This window comes from Physeter macrocephalus, chromosome 18 (genome assembly GCF_002837175.3).
Source record: "Physeter macrocephalus isolate SW-GA chromosome 18, ASM283717v5, whole genome shotgun sequence".
NCBI lineage: Eukaryota > Metazoa > Chordata > Mammalia > Artiodactyla > Physeteridae > Physeter > Physeter macrocephalus.
This window is the reverse complement of record NC_041231.1, coordinates 85077251-85096127: the sequence shown is the minus strand read 5'-3', so window position 1 is coordinate 85096127 and position 18877 is coordinate 85077251. Positions and strand designations below refer to the sequence as shown.

At 52.7% G+C, this 18877-nt stretch overlaps 2 protein-coding genes across 3 annotated transcripts in view; both read right to left on the bottom strand.

Moving 5' to 3' along the window:
* Nucleotides 1-32: 32 nt before the first annotated feature.
* LY6G5C (lymphocyte antigen 6 family member G5C) lies at nt 33-4676 on the bottom strand. Its single transcript, XM_028479525.2, has 3 exons — nt 4547-4676; nt 3289-3456; nt 33-1173 (listed from the first exon to the last, which is right to left on the bottom strand). The coding sequence occupies exons 1-3, from the start codon at nt 4647-4649 to the stop codon at nt 1010-1012; spliced, it is 435 nt and encodes a 144-aa protein (XP_028335326.2). The 5' UTR covers nt 4650-4676; the 3' UTR covers nt 33-1009.
* Nucleotides 4677-9088: 4412 nt separating this feature from the next.
* ABHD16A (abhydrolase domain containing 16A, phospholipase) overlaps nt 9089-18877 on the bottom strand; it is a 14608-nt gene continuing 4819 nt past the window's right edge. For both annotated transcript variants that reach the window (XM_007110126.3, XM_055079835.1), the window contains 16 exons: nt 17980-18065; nt 16284-16357; nt 15981-16103; nt 14002-14116; nt 13796-13897; nt 12772-12835; nt 12297-12346; nt 11712-11835; nt 11135-11239; nt 10837-10900; nt 10350-10406; nt 10139-10201; nt 9921-9997; nt 9738-9836; nt 9593-9639; nt 9089-9419 (listed from right to left, as the gene is read on the bottom strand). In XM_007110126.3, the coding sequence (XP_007110188.1) occupies nt 9336-9419; nt 9593-9639; nt 9738-9836; nt 9921-9997; nt 10139-10201; nt 10350-10406; nt 10837-10900; nt 11135-11239; nt 11712-11835; nt 12297-12346; nt 12772-12835; nt 13796-13897; nt 14002-14116; nt 15981-16103; nt 16284-16357; nt 17980-18065 (1334 nt within the window). In that variant the 3' untranslated portion in view covers nt 9089-9335. The remainder of the gene's footprint in view (nt 9420-9592; nt 9640-9737; nt 9837-9920; nt 9998-10138; nt 10202-10349; nt 10407-10836; nt 10901-11134; nt 11240-11711; nt 11836-12296; nt 12347-12771; nt 12836-13795; nt 13898-14001; nt 14117-15980; nt 16104-16283; nt 16358-17979; nt 18066-18877) is intronic.

The following is an 18877-nucleotide window of genomic DNA, read 5'->3' as shown; positions in this document are numbered from 1 at the left end:
CCCATTTAATGGCTTGTGCTCTGGTGGGAGAAACCAACATTTGTTTCTAGGTCAGGAAGCAGTTGGAGGTACAAAGAGAGGTACAAGCCACTGTGTCCCTCTCTTGCCGCCCCACTTTACCCCATGACCTCTGACTTAAGCATAAGTCAAAGGCCCAGGTTTACACAGCTCCAGCAACTCAAACTGGAAGACAGCCTCAGAGGATGAGAAACCCAAGGCCCGAAACTGAGGAGTAACTTACCATGGTCCTTGAAAAGGGAAGTTGAGCTTGGGATCAGAGAGGCCACTAGGCCTTGCATCTCTTCACACAGCTCCTTCCCCACCCTCTCCTCCCTGGGACTGGTTCTTTTACAGCTCCACTCCTACCAACACACCCCCCTGAACCTCCCTACCAGTCCCCATCCAGCTCTGGGTCTGACAGCACTTCTGAGGATGCCCACTACCCTTCTGGTCTTCAACATAGGAGGGCTTGCAGTTCCTCTAAACCTCTTTGTGCTGAGAGCTGAATCAGAGACAGTGGGGCAGGGCAGGAGCAGAGCTCTGCAGAGCTGGGAGCCACTTACCTGCCCCTGATGGGGCACTCAGGCAGTACCACCTCCCTCAGCCTCCACGTCCACCAGAAGAGAGAGACAAACAGTTTGTACATCTATTTATTTTGGAGGAACAGCTGGGGACTTTGGACAAGAGAGGACTGTGGTGGGAAAAGACGCAAAGCAGGGCAAAGGGGCATTCTTGAGGCAGGAACAGACAGGAGGAAAAATGTCAGACTGAGGAAGGAAAACTCCAGAGAATTCCGGAGAGGGAGCCTGGGGAAGGGGCAGAATGGGAATAGGGGTGTTGAGGGGTGTCAGCCAAGAGGCAGATAGGACTGGGGTCCAGTAACTGCTGCTGAGGGTGGCAGGGAGGGCTGGTGGGTGGGGCCGGACATTGTTCTGGCTGCCCCCAGGTGGAAATCAGGAGGATGGCTGGAAATTGGCAGGTTTTTACTCCAGAGGTCTCTACGGAAGTTCTAAGGACCGTATTTTATTCTGTTCTGAGGGTTATTGCAGAAATTCCGGAAGCAGCATCGAGAGAATATCCAGAAGCCCGGCACTGGAGAAGTGTGGGTGTACGAGCAATCACTCATCTGCTCCTTGCTGCGGCAGTCACTCACCATGATCTCCGAACCACTGTCTGGGGAGGGACGGCAGCAATCAGTGACACGGAGTTCCCAGGTAAAGCCCCGAACCCTCCCATCCCCTCACCCCACATGGACTTACCATCACTGCCCCCACACCCTGCCCTGGACCCCCAAAACGCAACAATTCCTGGAACTGGACAGGCCAGGGAGTGCCAGGGAGTCACCAGCCATGAACTCTGTGGAAGTTTCCCAGGGAAGGTTGGTGGGAAAGAGCCATTCGAGACACAGTGACAGTTGGAATGGGGTGAATTGGGACTTGTGGAGCAAAGTGAGGAGAACCAGCACTTCAGGCAGGACCATGTAAGAAAAAGTTGGGAGATGTATCGGAGGTCAGATTGCAGACAGGAGGTGTTTGTCGTTTATTTTATGGATCAAAAGTAAGAGAAGATGAGGGACTTCCCTGGTAGCACAGTGGTTAAGAATCCGCCTGCCAATGCAGGGGACCTGGGTTCGATCCCTGGTCCCGGAAGATCCCACATGCCGCGGAGCAACTAAGCCCGTGCGCTGCGCCACAACTGCTGAGCCTGTGCTCTGGAGCCCAAGGGCCACAACTGTTGAAGCCGGCGCACCCTAGAGCCCGTGCTCCGCAACAAGAGAAGCCACTGCAATGAGAAGCCCGTGCACCGCAACGAAGAGTAGCCCCCGCTCGCGGCAACTAGAGAAAGCCCTCGCGCAGCAACAAAGACCCAACGCAGCCGAAAATAAATAAATAAAATATAAATAAATTTATATTAAAAAAAGTAGAAGAGGATATCTCTGCTGCTATTGTATATATGAGAACGGAGAAATCTTTGTGCCCATGTACGGGGATGTTCACTGCTGCCCTGCTTGAGAGAGTGAAAACTTAGAAGCAACCTAAAGGTCCATCAGTAGGGGGGTGGATAAATCAACTCTGACATGCCCATGCCGTGGAATACCATGCAGCAAGACGAGGAAGCTAGTTACAAACTGATACGGAAACATCAAGTGCCCATAACTGTTAAGTTTAAAAAACAAGTGCAGAACAGTGCTTACAGTAGTATGGTACTGTTTGTAGAGGAAAAAAAGAGGTGAAAAGGAGTAAACAGCATATTTGTATAGGCTGGGATGTGCACAAAAGATCACAGAAAGGATAATAAAGGCAATTTTAAAAATGGTTTTATATTATTCATGCCTGAGAGCTGGGTGAATTGGGCCAGGAGTGGGAGGGAGACTTTTCTTGAATACTCTGATATGGAACCACACCTGTGCATCAGCTGTTTTAAAAAGTATAATGAAAGGATTTGAATGAAGGCAGGTTTGTACAGCAGTTGTCAAGAGCACCATCTCTGGAACCAGCACAAACTGTGGCTCAGCCTCTAGGAGACTTGTGCAAGGTACTGACCTCTCTGCACCTCTGTTTCCACATCTGTAAAATGGGGGTAACAGTGCCTACCTTGGAGGGTTGTAAGTGCTTAGAATAGTGCCGGGTACATAGTCTGTGTTATGTGTTTATTATTGAAAAAGGTGAGGGATCAGGTGGAAGAGCAGGCTTGAGGAACAGGGAATGTAGTCAATTTCCAGCAAGTTGAAAATGAGGTGGAGATATCCAGAGGGCAATTTGACATTACAGTTTGGCCTAACATTCAGTTTTAGGAGGATGCAGTATGTGCCTGCTGGGTGAAGCCAAGCAAGCAGATAAAATCCTCTGGGAGAGTAAAGAGGAAGAGAGCTAAGGACCAAACTTTGGGGAACGTGAACTGTTAAGGGTCAAGACTTAGTGAAGACTCAGTTAAAGGCAAGACTCAGTGAAGGAGACTGGAAAGAAGCAGTGGAAGATGTAGGAGAAGAGTGGTGCTGGCAGGAACTACTGCTGACGTATGGGGAGAAGGCAGCCTGAAGAAAGGCCAGTAGATTTGGTGATCTCCAGGGTCCTCTACAAGGCTGGGTGCTATGAGGAGGGTTAGCTGAGAAGGGGAGGGGAGTAGAAGTGGAGATGGGGAGTGGCTCTAAAGGAAAGGAAAGAGAGAGAGTGGTGGAACAGTGTCTTAGAGTTGTGGGAACCAGAAGTAGGGTGCAGCTTAGAAGGCTGGTAGAGTCTCAGTTTGGGAATGGGCTGGGCCCACGACGAAAGGGAGAGGGCAGCTTACTGTTCTTTATGAGCAGAGTCATGCAGCTGCTGCCCTTTGGGGCGAGGCAGATGTCAGATCCCAGAAGGCATCCCAACTCCTTGGTCTCCAAGAGGCATCGATAGCAGCTTAGGTATTTATTTAAATGAATCTGATGAAGGGGTTCTTGATCATAATGCTCAAACTCACCTAGAATACAGAGAAGCACTGACCCCAAACCCACCTAATTCCCAGACTGGCCAATCCCACTGTTCCCTCCTACCTCCCCATCTCAGAAAACCATAAAATCACCAATTCTTTAATGAACCATCTGGCTTAATCTAACATCAGAAGCTTTAGTTCTCATTAAAAATCTCCATTCTCTGCTCTTTTACCTCCTGAAATGAGGAACTCATTCATTCATTCATTTATTCATATATTTGAGGGGCTAACTAACGTGCCCAGCACTCTACAAGCCTCTAACTTTAAAGGTTAGGCCAAGGCAGCCCATTCCAACTTTTGGCAGCCCTGTTAGGACAGTTCTTCCTCTGTGACTTGGTTTCACTGTCCCCACCCAACCCCTAGACTCTTTTGAATATGTTTTCTTAATCTATAATGTTCAGAAGTGAAAACATCAGGGTGCGTCATCACAGGACAGGAAGAATCTCAGCTTTGTGTAGACAGGAGACTTCAAGCAGCCCAAGGCCACATTCTTTGTTTGGTGGTTCTCTCACTGAACAGACTCATATTAAACTTTGTCCACCAAAGCCCTCCCCAAGTGCATGCATATTCATCTTCCTCCTCCTCTGATCCCAGGCCCAGACCACATGTTAATGAGTCCCCAGACCCAGCAAAGCACTTGGTGTAAGGCAGATGCTTAGCAAACACTTTGGATCTTGTTTCTGTGTCGATGGTGCTTTGCAGCCAAGTGAGGTTATCAGGCTGGATTCAGCCTTGTTCTACACTGTGGATCCTGAGGCTGTCATCTGTCATGTTCTCCCAACCCTCCCTATTCTGTATTGTCCTCAGATTCTAAGAGGTTCCCTTTAGTATCTCCATTCAGGTCACTGCTGTTGAGTGAGACAGCCCTGGGGTAATCACCAGAAATCTCCCTCAGAGTGAACATCATTACATCATTACATTATCAGTCCCCAGGCATTATCCCACCAAGCCCACCCATCCCATCTTTCTTCCTGCCTAGGTTTATCTGAATCTCCTTGGCAGATGTACCCAGACATCTATCCAGGGTTTCCCTATCCAGCAGGATAGGAGACCCTTTTGACCCCTTAGAGCCACTTACCAAACGCCAAGCTCGTCACAACCAGCATTATTAAGAGGACCATGTACAGGGCTTCAGGGGGGCCCGGATTCCGGCTACCTGCAGGGCCTGCCATAACATGCATGACTGCCCACCAGCCTCCAGTTTGGCCTTATATTGGTGGAAGAGAAATTGGCAAAGACGAAGGGGAGAGGCAACATCCTTTTGGGGTGGAAATCAGTGCCTGAACAGCCAGAGGGACAGAGTGTCCTCACCCACGGCCATTCTGGGGTCTAACATACTGGCTTGGGGACAAGGACCCAGCAACAGGGGAATGAGAGGGGAAACTTCTTTCATATTAATTCAACAGACATTCATTAAATCACTGCATCAGGTGTTGGGGATACAATATTGCACAAAGTCCCTGCCCTCACAGAGTACACCATCTAGTACGGGAGACAAGTCAACGGACAATGAAGGGGGGAGGGGCGGGGAACGCGGTCAGAGTGCTTCCGGGGAGAACTTGGGCAATGGAAACTACTGACCCAAGGGGTTTCATCATAGCAGTAACAGGATCAATTTCTGTTTGTAAACGATTTCTGAGGCCAGAAAACCACTTAGGAAGCTATTCCTGAGCCCAGTCACAAGATGGCGGCCTGGTCTAGCAGAAGAGAGGGAAGCCGCGAAGTGAATGAATCTGAGCTGCATTTAGAAGAAAGACTGGACACATTTGGACTTAGACTGAATGTGAGGTGAGGGAAGGGGGATAGGCTTGCAAAAGGGGGTGATTGTGACACCATTTTTCAAGATGAGAAAGACGTGTCAGAAATCCAAAAGCGAGGACACCTGAGTCGCTAATGACCGTACTCAGCCCAGTACCCTCTGTGGGTTCCGGGAAGTCAGAGCCTTTCCCTACGCCCCCCTTTTTCGGCCCCGCCTCAGCTCAGCTGCAGGTCGGTGGGTCTGATCTCCGGCGCCCACAGGCTCCGGCGCTGTGCGCTCGCTCTCCGCGCCTGGCTGCACCTCAGAGATTTTGGGAAGACGCGAGGGCGGCCCCCAGCCCAAGCTCAGCTCTTGGCCGGGCGGCTGGGGAGGGCGCGCCCGGCGTCGGGACCCAGGCATCCGGCCCTGTCAGACACCCAGAGTACTACGCGGCTTCCCCGGAACGTGGCACTGTGGCGCTAACAGCCCTCCCCACACCCGGATTCTGGAGACCACACAGCAACCAACGAGCGGCCGCGGACTGGTTCCAGGCGCCCCATCCACTTCCCCCGCCGGGGGCCTGCTGGGCCCACCATGCCTGCTCCGTCGGCAACTCGCCAGGTCCGTCTCTCTATGAGAGACACAGGGTTTTTGCTTAAGGGTCGGTGGGCTAGGGGAAGTCCTCGGCTTCCAGGAACCCACCACCTGCTCCAACTTCCAGTCTGAAGATTTGGGGCTGGGCCCTGCCCGAGGGTTCCCTGCTGTGGTCCCAACACTATCCAAGAATCATCCGGTCTCGGGTTGCTGATGCGGAAGATGGGAAGAAACTGACGGAGACACGCCAAGAAAGGCGGACGCGAAATAAGAAATACGAGAGGAAAACACACGCCACTGCGCGCACCCCAAGAGCCTTGGGATGATAAAAATAAGAGAATTATTTTAGAGAAAAGTCAAGAGAAATGGAGAACTGGGGAGGAGCACCTGGGACCGATATAAATATTGGTTGAATGAGTGACAAAGTGATAGACGAAAACAATTAGACAGCGGGGGCTGCTTTTGAAGCAAAGAGGGCAAAGGAGAGGCAGAAGGGAATTTCACAGCACCCTTTGACTCCCTCTCTCGAATATAAGCGCAACGAAAAGGCCAAGGGCGTTATGGGTGGCTGAGGCTGGCCTCCCTTAAGGGGTCGCCCTGAGAGGTCCGGGAGGACTTGCGGTGGAGCTACGGCAATCAGGGGCCCAGGGCGTAGCAAGTGCAAACAGGCTAGTGGTTATTTCGGAGCTGGGCTGGGCCTTCTTCAGAGTGGGCTTGGCCTTAGTGTCATTAATCCCGCCCTTGTTTCGTTTCGCTCCTCCCCTGTCCACGAGGCAGGGCGCGGCTTCTGCGCGCGCAGAGCCGCCAGAGTTCGTTGTCATGGTGACGGGCTCCGTGGAGGCTTTCCTGGGGTGAAGAGGCGGGGCTTTGCAAGAGTCGTCATGGTGACAACAGCGGCTGGAGAAATACACGCTGAGGGCCCCTCTCCCCGGACAAGGGATACCTGAGGGTAAGCAGCCAAATTACCAAACAAAGCAGGTCGGGCCTTAGGACAGAACGCTGCAATTAGAGGAAAGAATCGGGGTGAACGAGGGGCAGAGCTATGGATGATTGGGCCGGGCGAAAGCCAGGTTCTCTTAGGGGAGTGGCCGGGACAGAGAGGTCTGGAGAGGAACTACAGAGGGGATCTTTAATCAGAATAGAAATGAATGAAAAAAATGAATGACTGGGCTCCTGAGGGAGCTGGGAAGGCTTGGTGATTGGATGGATGGATGGATAGGGACTTGGCTATCCCCAACACCTGGGCCCCCCACTCTCTGGAGCCTTTCACCCTCGGGGCCCTTATTCACTTGTGACAGTGCGGGAAACACATGCCCCTCCCGGAGATATGGAGCAAACCCTCAACCCAGACACTCAGTTCAGAGCCGAGTCCAGCACCTCACACTGAGAGCAGTGCAGGGTGGACCCTGGGCCAATGAGACATGGTAAGATAAGGGGTGGCCCAGCCCGGGGCCCACCTCTTCTTTCCAGGTTTCCTGTCCAGTTGCTATCTCTCCTTTTTCCCAGCCTCCATCCCCTCTCCCAGTTTGCCTAGCAACTCTGGGATGCCTGGGTGTCCAGGCCTCACCTGGTGCCCACTACAGCAAGAGCCAGAGCCTCAGCGGATGTGGTGTCTGCATCTCAGCTGGTCTTCTCCCGAGGCTGCTAGTACCCTGATAAATAGGGTGAGGAGTGGATGGGGAGCTGGTCCCATCCTGGGGTGGGGGTGGTTCTGAAAACACAGCTGCTGTGAGCCTTATCAGATAGGGAGTAATCTGAGGGGGTAGACTGAGACTCCTTGGTGGCGTGGTCCAGAATTCAAATGTTGAGCCTCACTTCTCCCCACCCACTTCAGGTATCCAAGCGCCCCTCATGGCATCCACTGTTCTCTATAGTATGTGCAGGAAGAAGGAGGAGGGAGACGTGGTTGTAGAGGCAGGTCAACAGAGTCCCTAATGGCCATGGCCAGGAAGAGGGAGTCCTTTGGGTCTAGGGTGTGAGATGTGGGGCACCCCGTGTTTGCATTTAAGGAGGTTCCCTTAGCTGAACAAAGACTTGGTTTCCAGGGGGCTAACTGTCCTGATGGCTCTGGAAGGCAAGGTTCAGAATCATGCAGCTGGTCCCACAGCTTCACGCTCCACACTTCCCACCCTGTTTGCTCCCTAGGGCAGGACAGAGGAGAGGGGTGCCAGTATCAGCTCTCCAGTATTTGCTAAAGGTGAAGCATTCTGGAGCTGTGGCCACCTCTTCTCTTCTAACCCCAAATAGGAGGCATCATGTCAACTGACAAGTCTCAGATCACTCCTTTCAGTGAAGACTCAGTATATCTCCCTTTAAGGAGCTGCTAAGCTGGTTAGGGCAGACAGCCTCTGCCCCAGGGATTGCAGGGGAGCTTTGTGCTTTGAGGTTGGAGGAGACACTGAAATTAACAAGAGGCTGTATCCAGGACCTCAGAATATTGTCCACCTTAAGTATCTTGTTTAAAATGGCGGACCCAGGGTGGTAAACCTAGGGGTATTTCATCTGGAAAAGAGGTTTCCAAGGGAAGAAGGTGGCCAGGTAACAAACTGATGGGTGGGAAAGGGACTCATTCTGTTCTGTGAGATCCAAGGGTTGGAAATAGAATGGAAGTTATAGGGAACCAGTTTCCTCAGGTTCAAACTAAGAATATTCTAACAGCTGTCCAGAAAGGCAAAGTATGGCTCTGGGAAGACCTGAGTCCTTGGCACCTGCTCCTTGGTCCCTGGCAGGCCCTGTGTTTGTTGAATTGCAAAGAGGGTGTGAGGAGAGAGACTTGACATGGTGAGGAGGGTGTGCAGGGTTTGCTGCATAAGACATGGGGAGCAGGCCGTTCCTCACTCCCCACGGAAAGAGCAAGAGCTAAGCAAGGAAAACTGGAAGTACTGATAGTGAGACCATGCAGGCTGGACCTGGAAATCTGTAGAATTGCTGAGTAGGTGAAAATCAGTAGCTAGAAAGTACTTTGGAAACAACAAAGCCCATGAGTTGTGAGCAATAGGAGGCAACCTTGGTCTCCTGGACTGGTTGTATGCAGGAAGGCCTAGGCAGGCACCAGGGAGGCTGCACAGTGGTGATAGTACTAGGCATGCCAGGGAAGGGCGAGGATTGGGGACCCATTGCACAAGGATAGCCTGTGCTATTGCCTGAGGTGACAGCAGAGATGGGGAGGGTTAAACTGGCTGTCTAGAGTTAGGGTTTCTCAAAGCCCAGCCCTTTGGGGCTTCGACTCTCCCCACTCCCAACCCTGGCTTCCTGGACACCTGTGAAGTCACAAAATTAGCCAGCCAGTAGAAAAAATACTTTTATTAATTATTAGGAATAATCCATTCATTTAATGCAGGGAGTGTATTGGGGAAGGTTAGGTAATGCCGGATGGATGAGGGGAAACGTGCAAGAGGAACGGTGAGAAGGGGGATGGTCCCCCTGCTTGCCACAAACTATAAACAGCAAAATAAACACAGAGAATAACAAGTAATAGGGTCCTTCCTCATGTCTCCCCCCATCTGTTCTTCCAGAATGAGTCCCAGTGTGGTCCCTAGAGGTGCCAGGGCATCTGGAAGTTCTGGGCCGGGAGTGGGGTACAGTGTGTGGCTTCGAAGTTGTGCAGATGCTTCTGAGCCTGAGGGGAGAGGGAGGGACAGGTGGGGTTCAGAACACAGACACCCTCCGAACCCACTACCCACTCTACAAAAGCTGCTACTTCCAATGCTTACAGGGTACCCCTGTCCCCAAGCCCCACGTGCCCCCTGGCCATTCAGGCACACTCTTCCTGCTTCCCACCCCTTAGCTCACCAGAAACAAAGCCAGCTGCCGCCTTCCTTCTGGACTCATGTCTTCCCCTGCAGAGAGGAGGTGCTCAAACACGGGCCACGCATCTGGATAGTCACCCCCTTCCTGGGCTCTTCCCAACCCCTTCTCCTGCCCCAGGACTCCTCACCCACGCTCCAGGGGAATTCAGGCCCGTGTTCTGCCTGGTAGGAGTGGAGGACGGACAGGCACCAGTCCTCCTCCACCTCCCATCGGCTGTAAATCGAGGCTGGTCATGGAGAGAGAGGAGTGCCCATCAGCAACCTGGTTTTGCCAGGCCCCCAACCAAAGCCCTCACCAGATCCCCTTTCACCTTCCTCCAGCTGTGAGGAGGCCTCCAGCCACTGCCTCACCGCTTGAAGACCCTCCTCTGCCATCACACGGGGATACCTACGGAGGGAGTGCCGGGACAAGAGGTCAGGACCCAGTTCTCTTCACTCCTTATCCCCAAACCTTCTCCCCGCTCTCCCCGCGCTGGTGTCAGTACACACACATATGTGCGTATGTGCATACACACACCCTGGCTCTCACCGATGCTGCAGGAGCTTGAGCAGGAGGTCATTGCCTCGGTTAGACATGATGTCCTCAGGAACCCTGGGGGTGAGAAGAATGTACAATGGAGGGGCTGGAGGTTGGGGAGGAAGGTTCTGGATACCTGGTTTTCTGGTGGGCAGAGGGAGGAGGGGCAACTCCCTGGCTGTGTCTCTGGGATCCAGGAGGGCAGGAGTTCCCAGGCACTCACGTGGTAGTGATGATCTCATCCTTGGTTCTGCGGATCAGCAGCACAGGGCCCTGGTACCTTCAGAGGACAGCACAGCGGGGAGGGAGAGCTCAGAGGGGGAGATAAGCGACAATTGGCCACCCCACCCCTGCACTGGCTGCATTCTTACCCCTGCTACAGCAGGGCCCCCTGGGCTAGCCCTTCACCCAGGGGTGAGAGTCAGAATACTTAAGAATGGGCATTGCTCAAAGTCAGGCCTTGCTGGGAGGTCCCTGCTGGGCCAGGCATGAACCGACTGGTTGCCAGATCATGAGAAGGTCCAGGGTCCCAGGGAAGCTGGGAGGGGTTGGGCCTGCTGTGGTGGTGGCAGGGTCACTCAGGAAAGGTGGGGCAGTGGCTTGTACTTGTACTTCGGTACTAATTTCAGCATTTGAACACCCAGCAGCATCTCTACGGGGGGGTGAGGTGGGGGAAGGGTGTTATACGCTAGACATTGGCCTGCCCTCACCTGCAGAGCTGCTCTGCGTTGTTTAGATTGAGATGCTGCCTCACAGTCCTGGTCACCAGGCCCCCTAAAGTGAGAGAAATGTGAAAGGACAGCAGAGACAAAGCCCCTGCTCAACACCAAGGTCCCCACTGTTCATGGAGATAGAAAACTGAGGTCCCCAGACAGGGGAGTCGTCCTGCTTCTCAACAATGGGGTGACCTACTCCCCACCCACAGAAAGGGGAACCATCTCCAGTTAGAACATCTCCCAGTTCCGGCCCACCTCTTTCCTGAAGGGCAAGCCTGGGAGCTGCACTCACTCCAGCTGTCTGGCATGACCTTCAAGGCCAAGGGCACCAGGTCATCAAAGGAGGCATCCAGGATCACGGCACTAAGGTCTGGGTAGGACATGGCTGCCCACGTAGCTGGTACCAGGACAGGGAAAAAGGGTGAGGACCAAGGGCAGGCCCACCACCCCTACCCTTGTCCCACTGATCCTATAGGCTGACCCCATCCTGCCTACTAAGTGAGCCCCAGGTCTCTCCTTAACCCCTCACTTCACTCAGCCAGGGCTCTGCCCGGAGAGGACGGAGCGAGAACAACGAAGTGCACTGAAGACAATACCAGAGGAGACATTTACTCCCTGATGTCCCCACCCCAGGACCCCGGTCTACTTCTTTTAATAATTGGGCACAAGGGTGGAAGGAAATGTGAAGTGTACACGAAAAGGAGAGCTTCCTCCAGACCCACTCAGAGATCCCACCCCCGTCCCACCTCTCCTCCTTGAAGCCTCCACCCCACTCCTGGGCCACCAGTGGATTTCCCCACCTCTCCTGGGGGCACACAGAGATGGCTTGAATGTGCCTACAGTAGGGGGGGTAGGAGAGAGGCTGGTACCAGTGAAACCGCCGATGGACCAGGCATAGATGATGATGTCCTGGGGCTGGAAGCCCAGGCGGTGGATGGCAAACTGGACCACCACATCCATGGCATTGGCCTCGTTCTGTGGGAATGGCACCCCCTGCAGGAAGAAGGGCAAAGGCAGGAATGGGTCAGCACAAAAGGCCACTTGCCCATCACCCCCCAACCTCCCAGCATGGACCGTTCCTGCAGCTACACTGCAACAGACAGCGAAGATAGAACTGCAGCTCTGAACAGACAATTCAGAGTGCTTCTCTCATGGAAGAATAAATGCCTGTCAGTGGCATTAAAAAAAAAAAAAGAAAAGAAAAAAGAATAGGGCAGTGGGAGGGGCTGTTCTCTCTAGAAACCAGTTGTTTACAGCAAGATCCACCGCCTCCCCTCCTGCCAAGCCCCCCGTGTGAGAGGAGGAGGCTTGTAGCTCCCTGCCCTTGGCACCCAGGTCACAGGTGAGTGGGAGGCCCTACAGAAACATATAACCCCTTTCCCTAATGCCAGTGGCTGACCAGAGGGAGACAGACCATAACTCAGAAAAAGCAGGGATTTCAGAGAAGGTCTCACCGTGCTTCCAGCAAAGCCGGGATGATTCCAGCCCAGGACTGAATATCCAGCTGTAACACAGGGGGAAGAAGGGCTGGGGCCTCATGGCCCACGCCCCCCACCACTCTCTGCCCCCAGCTCTGGGGGAAGGAGCAGAAGGACACTGGAGTTCTGAACACCCAACTCAGAGGCAAAGAACTCCAGGCCTTCCCAGAATGGGAAAGTGACAGAAAGGTTCTGAGGCAGCAGAAGGGAGAGAGATGTGATTGTTGGGTCCGGGGAACAGAACAAAGAGCCTAAGAAGGTTAGGGACACAGCCCTAGGGGAAGGATGCAAGGTTAGCAAAGCAAATGGGGAGTAGCCTTTTCCCCAAAGGCGGGGGTCTCAAACCTCACCCAGAGAAAGGAGTTAGGCCCTGGGAGGTCATATCCATGTGGGAAGGTGGGAACATTCCATTCCAAGGGGCAGAGATAAGAGGGCTGAGCCATGGGCCTACCTTCCAGAGGTGTGGAGACGCAGCCCACTTCATAGAAGCCCGCGTTCCCCTCACAGCAGATCACCTATAGGGGAAGCAGGAAGGAGCCAAGTTGGGACCAAAAATCCCACTAGCGGCAGGGAGGGCAGCCTGTGGGAGCTTTGTAGGAAAGAGGAAAGGGCACGTTTCCTGTTCTCTCCAAGGAGCACAGAAGCTTGTCATTTCACAAGTCCGTAAAGTGAGAGGCAAAGTGGATGCAAATGCTTAGCAAACTGGGCCCTCAGAGGAAGAGGAATGATCCAACTTGAAATGCTCAACCCCCCAGCACAGTGTCCGTTCTTCCTTGGAAGACTACCAGGTGGCCATCTCTCAGGAATGGGATTATGGATTTTTTTTTCCTTTCTAGTTTTGGGGTCCATTTTTTCTGTGACTGTTTCTTTCGTGTGGTATGCCAATCACTTTCCCTCTCCCTCTCGGGCTCCAGAATTATGGTCAGATAAACTGTATTGGTGCCCCAAGCCAAAGCTCAGGGATGGTGGGGCTTGGGTAGACCCTCAGAGCATCTGGGCAGAGCTGGGACTAGAACCCAGCACCCAGCGCTGCTGGCTTAGTGCTCTTTCCAGGGCTGCTTCATGGGCGCAGGAGATTTTAGAGCCAGGCTGCCTGGGCTCAAATCCCAGCTCTCCCACTCACTAACTGTGTGATCTGGAAAAGCTATTCTGTGCCTCTGTTTCATCATCTGTAAAATGGGCTAATATAAATGGTACCTATCTTACAGGGCTGTTGTGAGGCTCAAACATATGCCCCGCATGTGGTAAGTGCTAAGTGGTGAGTATTACGATGATGATTTTTTGGTCCTTGCGTGTCAACTCCTTCATCTATTTCCCTATCACAGGGATTTCCTACATCAAGAGGTCTTTAGGGTGGAGCTGGGAGATGGGATTATCCCAACTGTGCTTCCTTAGGGCTGCGTGTAGAACTGAGATCTCTAGAACCTCCACTGCCCTCCCCAGTCTCTACCTTTGGGCTCCCTGTGCCCTCTCACCAGCTTCTGTCCCTGGGGCTCAGCTCTCCCTCGCCGGTCCACAAACATGGTGTCAATCTCATTGCCGTCGCAGGCCTGCAGCTTTGCCCGGCGCCCGTTACACTGAGTGGGGGAGATGCAATGGCCAAGTTGGAGGGGCAGGAGGCCACATTCCTGGGTTGGGGAAGAAGGGCTGTGGGGGGTGGTCACGGGCAGGGGAGCCTTACCTCTTCCACCAGCCGGGCCTGCCCCTGCAGCAGCACAGGCATGAGGGCCTTCTGGAGCAGGTACACAGAGCCCGGATACAGCATCCGGCGCCCCAGGGTGTGTGCCACCAGATAGCTGTGGGGAACACGGGGTTAATGAACCTCCAACACAGTGGAGCCCAGGGACCATCCCAAACCAAGCACTCAGAGACTTGGGGCCTGCTTCACCTTTGACCTTCACAGCTTCGTTTGCCTCTTTCAGGACTTAATGAAACAATATATGCACCAATTTTTCAAACTTTTTTTTTTTTTTTTTTAATACTTGTGGCACACGGGCTTAATTGCTCCGCAGCATGTGGGATCCTCCCGGACCAGGGCTCGAACCCATGTCCCCTGCACCAGCAGGCGGACTCTCAAGCACTGCACCACCAGGGAAGTCCTCAAACTTTTGTTTGTTTGTTTTTTGGCTGCGCCACGTGGCTTGCGGGATCTTAGTTCCCCGAGCAGGGATTGAACCCATGCCCTCGGCAGTGGAAGTGTGGAGTCCTAACCACTGGACCGCCAGGGAAGTCCCTCCCTTTTCAAACTTTTTTTACTGCAACCTTTTTAAAATACTTTATATTGTGGCCTAGTACACATATATGCACATATTAACATTGAAAGTTTTATGAGATAATACTTTCTGTATACTGATATGATAAGTTAAAGCAAAGTAATTAACAATTATGATTCTGTTAATGTATTTATTAAAGTCCCCAAATAAATAATACTGTTCATTGCGATATGCCCGGTATCTGACATGTAGTAGGTGCCAAGAGCCTCGCACAGAGTACTCTGGGGCTTAATAAATATTTCTTGCACAAATATACTAATCTAGACACATAAGATGCGGTAGGGGGCTTCCCTGGTGGCACAGTGGTTAAGAATCCACCTGCCAATGCCGGGGACATGGGTTCAAGCCCTGGTCTGGGAAGATCCCACATGCTGTGGAGCAATGAAGCCCATGCACCACAACTACTGAAGCCCATGTGCCTAGAGCCCGTGCTCTGCAACAAGAGAAGCCCCCGCAATGAGCAGCCCACACACCACAAAGAAGAGTAGCCCCCGCTCTCCGCAACTAGAGAAAGCCCACGTGCAGCAACGAAGACCCAACGCAGCCAAAAATAAAAAAATCAATAAATAAATCGAAAAAAGAGGTGTGACAGGTGCTGTTCCTGAAAAAGATGGTTAACCACTTCCAGTTAATCCCGAAGTAGGATTTGTCCCCAGAACAACATTGTACAACCCCGTCCAGCATCCCCCCTCAAAACCTCAAACTTGGCTCGCCCCTCTGATCAATCAGCACACAGTCAACAACTGACCACTAAGTCCATCCACTTCCTTGGTATCCTCCAACCTACCTCCTAGCCCCCAGCAACAGAAAATTCCCACACTGGCTGTGCCGCTGTGGTCACTGTTGTTGCTTCAGACATCATCAGTACCCAGAACCACGATTTACTTAGGTTTTACCTCATGCTCTCAGGCACCCAGGCAAGGTGGAAGCCCTTCAGAATATGTTAAATCTCACCAACCCTATGAGACAGGTTGTTCACGGATGCAGAAGTTGGAGCTGCCTCAAAGTGGAAAAACCAAGGAGCAGCAGGGCCAGGATAGGGCTGCAGCTGCCACCAGACCCTGCTGCAGCTAAGGCTGTGTGTCCCCTCCCCACCCATAACCTCACCCTTCCCTCTCAGCCTCACTGAAAGAGCTGTTGTGTCAGACAGAACTGTGTTAGTATCCCAGCTCTTCATGTACCACCTGTGAGACTATGGATCTCTCTGAACCTCTTTTTTTCACACACAGATGTGGATAAAAACTAAATACTTTGCTAAAAATAATACAATGTACATGGCACTAAGCCCAGTAAATGACAGTCATCTTACAATGGAGCACCCTGTCCTGGAGCCTGCACCCTATGTTCCCTCCACCCCAGCTGGCCTCTCTTCCCTGCTGCTTCCCACCTGGTGATCTGACAAGGCAGCTTCTTGACTCGGTTGAGGAAGGTGTCTGCAGTCCCCCGGTGCAGGGGCTCTGGGCGGAGCAGGGCCACACCCCAGCGGGAAGGCCCCCCCCGGGACTCCTTCCTGAGGAATGGAAAGATGCAGGGGAGGATGGGGTCAGGAGCAGCAAGCTGGACATCTGAGGTCCGTAGGATGGTGGGGTGTAGGAATGAGGAGATGGCGCTGGATGTCAGGCACTAGAGCCCAAGAAGGGGTGGAGGGGGGGGACAGAGCAGGGATGGAGCGAAAAAAGTGGGGCCTCACCGGCTGCTGGGTTCTTCCCAGTGGAAGTCGACTGGCCAGCTCCTGAAGTCAAAGTTGTAGTTGGCGAGCTGCCTCTGTGGTGGGCGGAGAGAGATGGGGGAGGGGATGAAAAGGGGAGTTGTGGGGATGCCCACCTACCCACCCTCAACACTCCCACCATCCATCCAGGGGACTGGCCCCCACCCATCATGGGGAGACAAGCAGAGGTCAACACCCTCCGGTTCGCAGATGGAAAGTTCTGCTGGGGCCAGAAAAGTCAGGCTAGAGAGAATGCCCTATCAGGTATCAACTCTGGCCTGTTTGCCCTCATCCAGAAGAGGAACCTAACAGTCTTCGCTTTTCTAAAATCTAAGACTGACTCACCCCCAGGAGGGGTGGCTGGAGGTGCTGGAGCTTCTGAGGGAGGAGGCGGGGAGCCTGTTGGCTGGTCACGCTCCCTTCCCCACCTAGGTCCTTTACATGATTCTATCTTGAAGGATCAAAATGTCTGGTGAGAGGGAAGGAGGGAAGTCACACCCACGGTAGCCCCTTTGCACCTGGGCCACCACTTGAATCAAGGCCTCCCTGACTGTTCCGTCCTCACGGGCACTTCCCTTCCCTCGACTCCTGCAGCCATGGGCTGCTGATGCCACCCAGACCATCTGTGCCTCCGGTTACCCAACCGAGTCAGTCCACGTGCTTTTTGAGGGCAGTGAGAGCTGTGTCTTCCACTCTGCTCTATTTCTTCCCCCGCCCCCAGAGCTCCCAGCACTTTGAGAATAGTTTTTTTATTTTCTGTCACAGACATTTTTTTTTTGACATTTACAAAAATAACTGGACTAAGAGAGAGCAATAGAAAAATTCTACAAAAATGTAAATGGCAAAACAAAACAAAATGAAGGGAAGCAAATTTTAGGCAAGCTCTGTTCGGACCTGGACCCAAACACAGGCTTAGTCACTTCCTTGCTCTGTGACTCTGCTTGGGTCTTGTAACCTCTTTTTGCCTCTGTTTCCTCAGACATATAAGTAAGGGTAATAATGCCACCTCATGCCATTGCTGTGAGGATTAGAAAGGGTGTATGCAAAATGCGTCAGACAGCGGCATGGTGGAACATCTTTACACAGCTCCATAAGCAGTGGCGTGGAGCAACAAGCAATACGATGATGGTGGTCAGAGCTGTTTGATCCCAGAAACCCCTGTGTAACAGGAAAGAGCTTTACAGGGCCCCAAAGCCCCTTCTCAAAGATAATCACACTCCAGCACTGGCTGGGCTGGCACAACTCCAAGGACACTCTGCCCTAGCTTTTCTCCCTCCTGGCACCACACTGTGCTCTTGGGCACAAGGGTGGACATACCTGCCTGTCTTGTCCCATCCCTGAACAAAACTAGCACGGTGTTCAATGCACACGGCAAAAATAAACAAACATTTACAGAATGAGCTGTTGTGATAGAGAGGAAACCTCCTTCTAAGAAACACTGTGAATGTTTCCACATCTAGGCAATTCTTGCAGATGGAGGGTAGAGGATTATTCCAGTGGAATATTCCACCAGAAGTGGTAGGGAGGAAAAATTCCTCAGGCGGACAGTTCCCTTGTGGAGGGGAGAAGGGATCCAGCAATGTGCAAGCAAATGCCCAGTGTGGCGGGTAGCAAAACACATCTCCCTGCTCAGACAGAAGCCGGGCCGGTGCTCTGGGGAGGTAGTTGAGGGTCTCACCTTGTTTTCTGCGGACCGGTTCCTGTGTGTTGCCTCCAAGATGGTGATGAACTGCCGGTACTGGGGGTTGGTCCAGCGGCCAATGCCTGGTGGAGAGAGGATAGGAAACTGTGTTAGGAAAACTGGGAAGCAAGACAAGTAAGTTTCAGGAAGAGAATCCGAGATGGGCAAGAAGTGAGAGGAAAAGGAACAGAGGGCCCCGGATCTGGGGAAATAGGAGACCTGAGCCGACGCCCCTCCTCCATACCCAGTGGCCGGCAAGGGCATTCTTCCCCTCCCTAACTTCTCCAGTTTGTTTCTTCCTGGACTATGGACCTTCCACCCTCCAGAATGTTCATTCTTCCCAGTCTTAAAACACTGTCACGTGCCCTCAGGCTTCACTCTTGCTAACACTGGGTTTCTCTCCTTTTCCCTCCTCCCTTCTCCAATGCTACCTTTCCATCTCTTTTCTGCATATTCTAACTCCCTGCATCTGGCTTCACAGCTCTTGCTCTTGCCCCATAATTACTTCCTCACTCACTGCATCCGAGTCCCCTTCCTGTCCTCAATCTCTCTCTCTTTTTTTTTTTTTTCTTCTTAGTAAATTTATTTATTTTTTGCTGAGTTGGGTCTTCGTTGCTGCACGCGGGCTTTCTCTAGCTGCAGCGAGCGGGGGCTGGTCTTCGTTGAGGTATGCAGGCTTCTCATTGTGGTGGCTTCTCTGGTTGCAGAGCACGGGCTCTAGGCGGGCAGGCTTCAGTAGTTGTGGCACACGGGCTCAGTAGCTGTGGCGCACAGGCTTAGTTGCTCCGCGGCACGTGCGATCTTCCCCAACCAGGGCTCGAACCCGTGTCCCCTGCCTTGGCAGGGGGATTCTTAACCACTGCGCCACCAGGGAAGTCCCCCCACTCTCTTTTTC

Coding starts and splice junctions, on each gene's coding strand:
- LY6G5C (XM_028479525.2), bottom strand. CDS start 4,649: ATGCATGTTATGGCAGGCCCTGCAGGTAGCCGGAATCCGGGCCCCCCT. Junction 3,457..4,546: donor TGTGACGAGCTTGGCGTTTG/GTAAGTGGCTCT, acceptor TCTGTATTCTAG/GTGAGTTTGAGCATTATGAT. Junction 1,174..3,288: donor GACTCTGCTCATAAAGAACA/GTAAGCTGCCCT, acceptor GTCCCTCCCCAG/ACAGTGGTTCGGAGATCATG.